At 33.5% G+C, this 12859-nt stretch overlaps 1 protein-coding gene across 1 annotated transcript; it reads left to right on the top strand.

Moving 5' to 3' along the window:
* The first annotated feature begins 368 nt into the window (after nt 1–368).
* Nucleotides 369–1352, top strand: LOC119082464 (putative nuclease HARBI1). The gene has a single exon (XM_037191982.1). The coding sequence runs from the start codon at nt 510–512 to the stop codon at nt 1350–1352; it is 843 nt and encodes a 280-aa protein (XP_037047877.1). The 5' UTR covers nt 369–509.
* Nucleotides 1353–12859: the final 11507 nt, after the last annotated feature.

Below are 12859 nucleotides of genomic sequence, written 5' to 3'. Positions count from 1 at the left end.
TGGTTCATCTCCCCACTGCCGTGTAGTTAGTCCGACCACATAGATCGTGCGACGGTGGTTGAGTTAGTTACCACAGAAAGTACTCTGTGGTATATAAGAAAATAGTAGACCAGAATGGTGTGCCCTACACTGATATCATTCAGAACACACATAAGGGTCGAAAGGTGGAAGTTGAGCAGGGAGAGTGAAGACGTTTTAATGTGTGCTTTGAATGTAATCAAGGAGAACGAAAAGGGAGGATTAGGGTGTGACTTACAATCAAATCAAACCAAAATCCTCACGTCCAATGTTATCATGGGATCGCTCACACGAGTACGTTTTGGTTACTCAAGTCAAGTCAAGTCAAGTCAATTGAGAGATACCGAGTTCCTCCACACCTTGTTCAAGAATTGATTGAAGAAATATCACCGTTTGCAAAAAATGACACAGAAGAAGCTATACCTTTACATCTGCGAGTATTAGCAAGCTTGAGTTTCTATGCGACTGGATCCTATCAACGCAGAGTGGGTATGGACGCTTTTGACATGATGTCTCAATCCGCTGTCTCTAAATCAATAACCGAAATCTCAAGTATCCTAACGAATGATTTAAGCCATAAGTATATTCAATTCCCGAAAACACAATCAGAAGTTGATTTTGTTAAAAAGCGCTTCAAGGACGATTATAAACTCGACGGAGTCTTCGCTCTAATTGATGGAACTCTAGTTCGATTATCAGCTTTGGGATCGAGCATCAGAAATTCTTTTATCAGTCGAAGACATTTCCCTGCTATAAATATGCTCGTGATCATCGACAGCGATATGCGTATTCTGTATATTAATGCACGTTATCCTGGTTCCACGCACGATACATTTATATGGCATAATTCAAAGATCTTCGGGTTACTGGAATCGCAATTCAATTTAGAAGACCAAAGCCAAAACATATATCAAAATTCGTTTATGTTCGGGGATTTGGGTTATCCATTAGAACCCTGGCTAATGATTCCAGTAAGTGACTTTACCGATAACCAACGTAATGAGAAACGTTTCAATAAAAAACAAAGAACGATTCGAAACAAAATCGAACGCTTCAATGCATGCTTCAAGAATCGATGGAGATGCTGCTTGGGTGAGCAAGCGCTCCGATACAAACACGAAAAAGCAGGTAAAATAATCTACGCGTGTGCTACATTACACAATTTTTTGATACATCATTCGTTCGATGTCGAACATGAGATTCCTCCATACACTGAATCTGATGTCACAGAAGAATATGGTGTTGACATGCTAGACATTGACAATCCATATCTTGAAGAAGGTAAAGCTGTGAGAAATGCTCTTATTGCTAAGATGTTCTCTTCATCAGTTTAAAATTATAATAAACACAGAACTTCGAAAGACAAGGATTTTTTAATTGAAATACCGCTGTTATATTACGTTCCACATTGTGTTTTCACTGTTTGTCAGAGTTTTGTTTATTTGTTGCTCACTTGAACAGTTATGATTTCGTAAGTTCTGTACACGTGGCGGTATTTTTAATACCCCATTGAGGATATTACACAGATAACTTCAGGCTATTGTGGGATGGGTCGACAAGAGAGTAAGATGGTTTTATTTTTGAGAAATTTGAATTTTCTATTGAGTGACCAGGACAGGGAACTCAATAAAATGTACCGACTCGACAAGAAAACTGTAGTGCCACTATGTACTTGCACTGTATCCCCTGACTAATTAGTTAAGCTTTAGTAAGAGAGAGTATTGTTCTCTCATTAAGTATATGTATTAACCATTTTGTGCACCATTGGATTATGAATAAATCAGTCTGAATATAACCACAAGCCTGATGAGACACATTATATGGCGACCGACAGGTTTTGCCTATTCAGCAAAATGTAAAGGCAATTAAACAAAGACCTGTATACACGCTTATACGTTTATACACTGGTGATGTACTTGATATGAAAAGTGAAAAAAAAAACTGTTCGCAGAACGCAGTTGTGAAAAAAATAAAAATAAAATGAATTATTTAAATTGGTAATAATAAGTAAAGTTTTAAACTGCTTGTCAAGTCAAAGTACCAGAAGTAATTACAAGAAAAAATTAGTGAACCAGAAAAACAAGATTGCAAAATAATTATTATGGAAAACGTCCATCTCCACCGAGATCCGACGCAACGAGCATCTCTATCTGCGTAGGGATGCGGGCCCTAAAATATTCGAAAATTAATAAAGACCAGACAATAGGCATAACATCGTAACACTATCCGGGACGGAATTTTGATATGGCATATGACATTTTGGGGATATACACATGGCTAGGCACAATTTCATAAAATTAATTTCACATACAACAAACTCGAGCGACGCTATCAAATTGCAGAATCAGCATATTTCATTGGAAACAAAGGTATAAAGAGCATTATATAAAAATATATTCTTTTTAAGTGATAAAATACTTTCACAATTAATTTAATTTGTTTTGAAAGCGAAAACTATAAAATTTTTCTTTAACAATACCAACAAACTGAAGACGCAGTGAATTTTACGACATAAAGTAACATAATTTCCGTTGATTAATTTAAGTTTAAATATACGATTTCAAACTGAGAGCAAATTTTCATATAGTAGGAGCGTAATCAATCAATTTAGACGCGCATTGAAGTACAAAGTGTTAAATTTCCGTATAACTAAATTTAAATCTCATATCAGTTACTTAATCAAATTTTTATTCAATTTTACCTACAAAAATCTATAAATTTTCCAACATGTGGAGCGTACGAATAAACAACTTCGATAAAATTGTATATGACAAAACTAAATTAATCCATTTCTATTGTTGCCAAACACAATTTTTTTTTAGAAGAATATTCACGAAATTTATTTTATACCTATTGACACAGTTAGGATCTATTGACAAACAAAACGACTACAATATAGTTAATACAAATTTGGAAGAAAGAAAAGAATTCCTTGGAGGAAGCAGTAATAATGAAAATGAACACGTACACTTTCTTAAGTTAGCAGCTCAAATTGTTAATTGTAATTACGCAGGACATCCCTCAAGCCTTACGTCTTTCATAAATTCCATTGAATTATTAGAAAAAATTTCAGACCGCCAAGAGGAAGAATTTCTTAGATTATTTATCTTATCGAGGTTAGAAGGACGAGCATCAGACGCAGTCTCAGAAAATCAGAACACTATTAGAGAAATTAAAGACTCGTTGAAGATAAAGATCCGATATGACCAGTCTAACTTAATATCAGCGAAAATTCAAGCATTACCTTACGAAAAGTTATCTTTATTACAATTCATTGACCAATGCAAAGCATTAGCATTAGATTATTGTAGAAGCTTAGTCAATGAAGGTTTTACACAATCTTTGGCAAATGAAGAGACTATTTCAAAGTGTCTCGAAATTTGTATAATGAAAACTAGGTCAAATGTAGTCAAGTTAATTCTTCACGCGGCATCTTTCAAAAACATTCAAGACCTTTTAAATAAATTCTTATCTTCTGAAATTAGAGAAAAAGGAAATTCTAACCACTCGCTCAATTTTAATTCATACCACGATTGCTAGAGCAACCAAAATTATGACAACGAATTTAAAAACAATCATTTTAATAATTATCAACTCCAACACATGGGTAAAAGAAATTATTCGAACAGGTATCCACTAAATGAAAACGATTTTCCATATAACAACCAACACTATGAACAGTATAACACAATTTCTGAAAATAATGGTAATAATATTCGAAATTTAAATGACAATTGCTTCTTCAACCGTCATAGCAGTTACAATTCTAAGAAACTTTTTTCCAATAAAGCAAATAGTTACAACTCAAACAGAGATCTATTTTGCGATTCTGATACAAAAAATTTTATGAACCATCGCATATACCATGAGAGCAATTTTAATCAAACAAATGAACAACGAAAGCAAGATACGCATTTTCATAAAAGTAAAAATCTTATAACTCCTATAATCAAGGCAACAAGAACTTCTCCATTTTATGATAAATACTATAGATATGATCCTCAATGTATGAATAAAACGAATTATCAGATCAGTGGCAACTTAAAACACAACGATTCCTCTATAACTCTTCAGAATGGCACAAATGATGTTGTTAAAACTCTTGATGTTGATAATGTGACCGAAAACAATTTTACATGTTCTTCTTCACCTTATAAATCGAATGATTTTAGCCAACAAAGAAAGAATAAACCATATTTCAAAACAAAAATAAGTAGAAATACAGTTGAGGAAATACCCTTCTGCCATAGGAATGATATGAAGGAAAGCACAGACTACAAGGGCAACTCTTCTCATAAAGTTTCGTCTTTTCCGTCACATAAAACAAAAATATGGTATAATAGTACAAGTTTAACCAATTCGGAACGTGAGAATATTTTTAATAGCAATGGCCCAATCATTCAAAATTATTATAGAACACCGTTTCATAAAAATTTTCGTAGTCACAGTGCCTACTCAGATGCGAAAATCAAGTTTGATAATAAAAGCGAAATAAACCAAATGAAGGCACAATATGTTAGTAAAGCCAGAATAGAAGATTTTGGCGCAGAATGACTTTAGAGACGAAATTATTAAATTATTAAATTATTAAATTACAAATCATATTCGTTGCAAATGTTGAAATAATATTTTTTTTTCCCATTATTCAAGCTCATTAAATTATTGAAATATGACTCCCGTCATCCTTTAGAAAATGCCAACTGTTGTGAAACTAAAAACAAAAACTGATGAATAACCACAAATTTGTATATTTTTAATTTTATATTTCACAATATCAGTTCATAGGAAACGAAATTATAAATAAAAAATTAATATGAACAATTACATTGTGGAAATATGCTGATAAATGACCATGCGAATTAAGAATCAAATTCGATCGATTTCCTTTTTATTTTTATCATGGAAAAATGTATTTTGAAAAGTGAGAACGACTTTGTTGCATATGTTGAATGAATGTGACGACATACATGAAGACGGTATAAGAACAACGATAAGAACGCCGAACAATATTAGTTTGTTTATTTTTCAAGGTAATGAATTCTTATATTAATGAATTCAAAAGGAAATAAAAATGAAATGGGACGCGGTTAATATATGTAGTTCGAATGAATTTGCTGATGAAGAAGAAATATTAGTTGAATATATGATGCGTATATATATATATATATATATATATATATAATTTTTCTGAAGGTTTTAAATATGAACAATAGGATCGCAATGTAGCGTAAAAATATTTAGAAATTAGTTAACTCTGAAAGTAGTTACAAGTCGGTTGTGAAATTTGAAAGGAATTTGTCGCGTTTCGAAATTATACAGTAGAAGGAGATACTTAAAAAAAAAAACAAAGAAGAAAAATGAGTCGTGTACCGCTTACGATATGGGAAGGCAAAGTTGAGTTCGTTGAACTGGGAAAATTGAAGCACTTACAATGGAAGCAACCTAATAACAGCTTGAAGACGACTAAGGATCACAGAGAAGGAAACATGAGTGTGAACGATACGCCAGAGCCGAGGCATACAGAAGGACGAATTATACAAGCTTTAGATAAAAGAATAACGGCCTTAGAAGGTAGAGAACGTGGAAATAGATTAGCAACGCGAGTGCTAGAATTAGAGATTGTGGTTGGACGACAAAGAGAAATGATTGACGATCTTAGAGCAAAGTTAGAAGCTTTAGAAAGAGCCATGGAGTCCCTGTCGACGATAATGAAAGCAGAAGTGATAAGTGAATGTGACTATGTTGAAGAAGAAGTTGAACCGATCAAAATAGACGAAAAAATAATCGAAAGTGTTACTACATCATCAAGCGACGAGGAGCCATGGAAGCCAGAATTCTTTGTCGAGGAAACTGACGACGACGTTATCTGCCTAGATGTTTGAACAGTTACGTGTGAACATAAAACTTTAAAAGGGAAACTGAGAGAATGGTTACTGAGTGAGTAATAATGAGATGTGTATGAAAATGAAAAATGCTTAAGAATTTTTTTTTTTTGAAAAGACAATTACTTTCATCTAAACAGTGCGTATAATTGAGATGACAGACCAAAACACAAGTTGTTTAATTGTACAACGTAGTGATGGAAAGTAGGATACAATGAAAAAAAAAAAAAGATGAATGAAAATTTAGATGACTCAATTGGGGAATTATGAAGAGTGCAAAGTATGCATAAGAATACGAATGAAAAAAGAATGATATGTTTGAAGTTTTAAATTTTAAATAATGATTTGAGACAAATTTTTTTTTTGTGTGACAATTAAGATAAGTACAGAAACTATTCTTGAAAAAAAAATTGATAAAGGACAAATTTAGCACTGATAACAATACAACAAGAAAAAGAATAATAATTAAATCATAATAAATGAAAAAAAAGGAGAAAAAATGAAAAACTAATAAGAAAATAATATAAAATGACGTAAACTGATCAATTGAAATGAGTAATTTAAATAAAAAAAGGTATAATAAAAAGTATAACATAAATGCTCTATGAGATAAACTTTGAAATATCATGAAATTTGAAACATTTACAGATAGCATTTATTGAGAATTTACAGAATATTATTTATAAATATTAAAAATTGAAATGAAAAATGTCCTGTAAACACAAGGGAAAAATGACAAAGTTCACATAAGAAGATATATGAATTGAATCAATTATAAGAAAGATAGCTCTTATGATAGCTATTATTAATAGCCTATTATTGACATTTTATGAAAATAATGAAAAGAAAAGAATATTTGAACATTATAAAAATTATAAACGTAAACTAATGACATTGATAATGAATAAATATGAGGCTAAAAACACTCAAAGATACAAAAACGAAAAATAAAAGATTAAGAACATTGAATGATGAACGTTTACAACACCGGTAGGCCAAATATAATGAGTAATTTTTGTTTTTGACATTAACTGATTAACTGATTTACCTTACACTAATTATTAATTTACTCTATTGTTAAGAAGATAACACATTTACAAATTTACCTACACGCACTACATTTATATATCATTATTCGCAATTCTTTCGTACAGCCCAATTAGAAATGTCTATAACCTCATATATTCCATAACATTCCAAAACAAAGTCATTCCTAAATCCTACATTTTACCTTTACCTTCAACCAATCATTTAGACATCTTACTCTTATCCACTTAATGAATGAAAAGCATGGCTAACATAAAATGAGGAACGTCATGAACTCAACATTTACCTTAATGATTTACATGCTATCATCATTACCAAATTGTTTAAAGGTGATCTAGTACAGAAATGATCAATCTGTATTTCATCAATTTTAATCAACCAAAAATCCTTTAAAAAAAAAATTTTTTTAACCAACCAAAAATCATTTAAAAATTTTTAACCAACCAAAAATCCTTTAAAAAAAAAAATGTAACCAAAAATCCTATAAAACAATTTTAATCAACCAAAAATCCTTTAAAAAAAAAAATTTCTAACCACCCAAAAATCCTTTAAAAAATTTTTAATCAACCAAAAATCCTTTAAAAAAAAATTTTAACCAAAAATCCTATAAAACAATTTTAATCAACCAAAAATCCTATAAAACAATCCTAAATCAACCAAAAATCCTATAAAACAATTTGACAACACATTAAAACAAAACAAACCTGATTCCTATTATTTATGAAACATTTTATGATAACAAACGAAACACAAATTTTCAATTTATTACATAATAATATTATTTGTATGTGTTTTCCAAACTTTCTGACTAATTTTTTTTTTAATTATTTAAAAGTCAAAATCTAAATTTTGAAAATAATAAAACTTTTTGAAATGTAATACATCTAACCTAATATAATTTTAGACGTCCTATACTTTATTGAATGATTATATTGATTACCCATAACTTTGAACAAAATTTCTCTAAATAAAATTTTCTCTTGACGCAGAGAGGAAGGAAAGATGAGTGACTTAAAGAAAATTCAAGTGAAACCAAATTATAAATTTTATAAATCCTTCAATAGTTTAATAACGAGTAAAATACATTTACAATATATTTTACTCTTTGTAAAGAAGGGTGGTGTAGTGCCACTATGTACTTGCACTGTATCCCCTGACTAATTAGTTAAGCTTTAGTAAGAGAGAGTATTGTTCTCTCATTAAGTATATGTATTAACCATTGAGTGCACCATTGGATTATGAATAAATCAGTCTGAATATAACCACAAGCCTGATGAGACACATTATAACATTATGTGCTGACAATATCACCCAACCAATAGTTTAGTGCTGCCACCTGTGTCCAGCACAAAACTACTTTCTGCTCAAAACATGTCACTTTGTATGGGAGACCCCTAATATATCAACTTTATTCAAAATACAATTGCAGGACTGAAATCTATATATTATGTGCTGACGATATCACCCCACCAATAGTTTAGTGCTGCCACCAGTGCCCAGCACAAAACTACTTTCTGCTCAAAACATGTCACTTTGTATGGTAGACCCCTAATATATCAACTTTATTCAAAATACAATTGCAGGACTGAAATCTATACATTATGTGCTGACGATATCACCCCACCAATAGTTTAGTGCTGCCACCTGTGCCCAGCACAAAACTACTTTCTGGTCAAAACATGTCACTTTACATGCATGGTAAATAGCTTATAGCAAATATGTTAGTTTGATTGTAGGTCAAGGTCACAGATATTTAATAATAAGTTTTTATTTACGGTCATTCAAAGGTTTGTGATTCTGCATTGTTCAGAGTTCATCAGTTCATTATGCATACAGCAGAATGCATAAACAATGACTAATGTGAAATCCTCTTGTTACATGCACAATGGACTCAGGCTATTGTGCAAGCATTCTGTTGCATGCACAATGATCTTTGACTATTGTGCAAGCCTTTTGTTGCATGCACAATGAACTCTGACTATTGTGCAAGCCTACTGTTGCATGCACAATGAGCTCTGACTATTGTGCAAGCATTTTGTCACATGCACAATGGATTCTGACTATTGTGCAAGCATCGAGATGCATGTACAATGAACTCTGACTATTGTGCAAGCATTCTGTGGGATACACAATGAAGTTTGACTATTGTGCAAGCCTATTTTTGCATGCACAATGAACTCTGACTATTGTGCAAGCATTCTGTTGGATACACAATGAACTATGACTATTGTGCTAGCATCGAGATGCATGCACAATAAACTCTGACTATTGTGCAAGCATCGAGATGCATGCACGATGAACTCTGACTATTGTGCAAGCATTCTGTTGGATACACAATGAACTCTGACTATTGTGCAAGCATTTTGTCACATGCACAATGAACTCTGACTATTGTGCAAGCATTCTGTTGGATACACAATGAACTCTGACTATTGTGCAAGCATCGAGATGCATGTACAATGAACTCTGACTATTGTGCAAGCATTCTGTGGGATACACAATGAAGTTTGACTATTGTGCAAGCCTATTTTTGCATGCACAATGAACTCTGACTATTGTGCAAGCATTCTGTTGGATACACAATGAACTATGACTATTGTGCTAGCATCGAGATGCATGCACAATAAACTCTGACTATTGTGCAAGCATCGAGATGCATGCACGATGAACTCTGACTATTGTGCAAGCATTCTGTTGGATACACAATGAACTCTGACTATTGTGCAAGCATTTTGTCACATGCACAATGAACTCTGACTATTGTGCAAGCATTCTGTTGGATACACAATGAACTCTGACTATTGTGCAAGCATCGAGATGCATGCACAATGAACTCTGACTATTGTGCAAGCATCGATATGCATGCACGATGAACTCTGACTATTGTGCAAGCATTTTGTCACATGCACAATGAACTGTGACTATTGTGCAAGCATTTTGTCACATGCACAATGAATTCTGACTATTGTGCAAGCATCAAGATGCATGCACAATGAACTCCGACTATTGTGCTAGCATTCTGTTGGATACACAATGAACTCTGACTATTGTGCAAGCATCGAGATGCATGAACATTGAACTCTGACTATTGTGCAAGCATTTTGTCACATGCACAATGAACTGTGAATATTGTACAAGCATTTTGCCACATGCACAATGGATTCTGACTATTGTGCAAGCATCAAGATGCATGCACAATGAACTCTGACTATTGTGCAAGCATTTTGTCACATGCACAATGGATTCTGACTATTGTGCAAGCATCAAGATGCATGCACAATGAACTGTGACTATTGTGCAAGCCTCTTGGTACATGCACAATGGACTCAGGCTATTGTGCAAGCATCAAGATGCATGCACAATGAACTCTGACTATTGTGCAAGCATCGTGATGCATGCACAATGAACTGTGACTATTGTGCAAGCCTCTTGGTACATGCACAATGGACTCAGGCTATTGTGCAAGAATTCTGTTGCATGCAAGACAAACTCTGAGAATTGTGAGGGGTCTACCATGCATGCAAAGTGACATGTTTTGAGAAGAAAGTAGTTTTGTGCTGGACACAGGTGGCAGCACTAAACTATTGGTGGGGTGATATTGTCAGCACACAATTAGTTCATTTTAGTCCTAGAATTGTATTTTGGGTGTAGTTGATATATTAGGGGTCTACCATACAAAGTGACATGTTTTGAATAGAAAGTAATTTTGTGCTCGGGTGCCTGAGCAGCACAAAACTTTTAGGTAGCATCATTCGAAAGCACAAAACCTAGCTCATAATAATCAGCAACGAAAACCCCAGCCCAAAAAGGTGGGGGCGCTGACGACATATACCTCATTTTCATGTTAGTGATGTGTGTTAACATAATTTTTCAATGAATTTCGAGTCATAATTTCTCTAGATAGTCTACCTCTATGCTACGGGTGAAATTTAATAATAAAAATGAATGAGGGATGTGACCCACCCCTAACTAAAGGTGTTATCGTAAAGTTCCTCAAAAATGATTGCTTTCGCACTAATTTATTTTACCGGAAACGTACACACATTTAAACTAAAGCGTTTCCGCTAAAACGTAATTTTTAAGCTTACCGCCGACATTTTATTTCCGTCCCTCCCTCATTAACCCCACGTCTCCTATATGTAAGACAGAAACTTGAAAAATAATTTTTGGCTGTGAATTTGAGCAGATAATGGGGTGTCGAGGGCCCGCACATTAAAACAAATTAAATTTTGTACAACGTTGTGCAATTCTTATTATTCTCAATTTTCATCTTTAGGTCAGTCTTTAGGCACAGTATCTAAATGGTACACAATTATTTACAATTTCTTTCATTATATTTCAGCTTCGTCTTCTATCGATCCAGATATACTTCGACGTTTAGAGCTGTTAGAAGGCCGGTCGACAGTCACGGCTGCACCACTTACGCAATACGGTGGTGGAAATGTCGATCCAAACGTTCTACGCCGTTTGGAGCTCCTAGAAGGTCGGCCAATAACAGTCCAGACAACACCGCATCATCCAGTCCTATATGTAATGGTTCCAATACCACTTTCAATGCTGCAGCATGCACCTCTCCAACAACAAGTTATACAGGCGTCTGCACACACACACACAATAGTCGCTCCACCAACTCAATCAGTGCCACAATTAACCGCACAGCCGATACAATCCACAGAATCGCCTAGATCAGTTTGTCCTATTTGCAAGGACGAGGATAACTTCACAAACGTCGTTTTTCTAGAATGCAGTCACATGTTTTGTGAGGGCTGCGTGGCATCCATGGAAGAGCTTCAACTTGCGTGGAAGTGTGGATTCTGCAACACAATAAGTGACTACGTTATCGGCTTCATTTTGGCCAACTAAAATGGGAGAACATTTATTTTAAATTATAATAATTATAATAACAACATTTAAAAAAACCGTAAATTCTTTATTTCGCTATTTTCCTAACGTTTAAATAAAATGCGAAAAATTGATTCAAATTTTTTATTTATGATCTGGTGGCACCGTTACTACCTGACTATTACAGCATGAACAATTCGTTAAGAACCGCCGGAACCTCACGTTTATACTTCGAAGTCGAGCTTAATAATAATACTTATGTCACTCAGCATCATAATATGCAAAATTTGCAAACTTTGGATGCCTCTGTGGCATAAAACGTTGTATGAATCTCGGTGTCATAAATAACTATTCGTAACTTGACAGTCGCGTGTATAAATCCCATAATAACGAATTCTTAAAGTTACGAACGGCATGAAAATCTACGCCCTGGCGGTTTTTATACTAATAATTGGTGGTCACAGATTGAAGTCACAGATTTGATGCAAAATACATGTGCGCGAAATTCTTAAGAGAATGAATTTCGCACGGCTCGAAATTCCTCGAAACCGCTCATGAATATTGCCTTCATCAATTTCTCTTACAAGTGACTGATCGAAAAGTAGATCGTAATAGAACTGTACATAATTCTGTTGACGTTCATCAAATGAATTCGTAAGTATTCAAACGAAATGTTAGGTTCATGTTATGTGCTTTCGCTTGATGAAGATGCAGCGTTGTCGTGTGCATATTGACTCATTGAATTTCGATATTTTTTAAATCGTTGTTGTTTGGACACTAACTGTAGGAAAGAATCATATGTACAAAAACGGTGAAAACAATTTAACAAGAGAAGTGAATAGATTTCTCATAGCAGCTTTTATATTGTTAAATCATTCGACAGTGGCGACACCATTACATTTATATTAGAAATGAATTTCTCTATTTTAGACATTTGATCCTTTATTTTTTTTGATGATTCAAAAAATATTTTTATTGAATTTTTATGGACTAATTGTTTGTTTGTACAACCACCATTATTTCCTTTTCGCAAATGAGTCGGTGACTCTTTTTGAAATTTAAACTTACGG

Source organism: Bradysia coprophila, unplaced genomic scaffold, assembly GCF_014529535.1.
Source record: "Bradysia coprophila strain Holo2 unplaced genomic scaffold, BU_Bcop_v1 contig_439, whole genome shotgun sequence".
NCBI lineage: Eukaryota > Metazoa > Arthropoda > Insecta > Diptera > Sciaridae > Bradysia > Bradysia coprophila.
The sequence above is the reverse complement of the archived record's forward strand: the minus strand, read 5'-3'. Positions and strand labels throughout refer to the sequence as shown.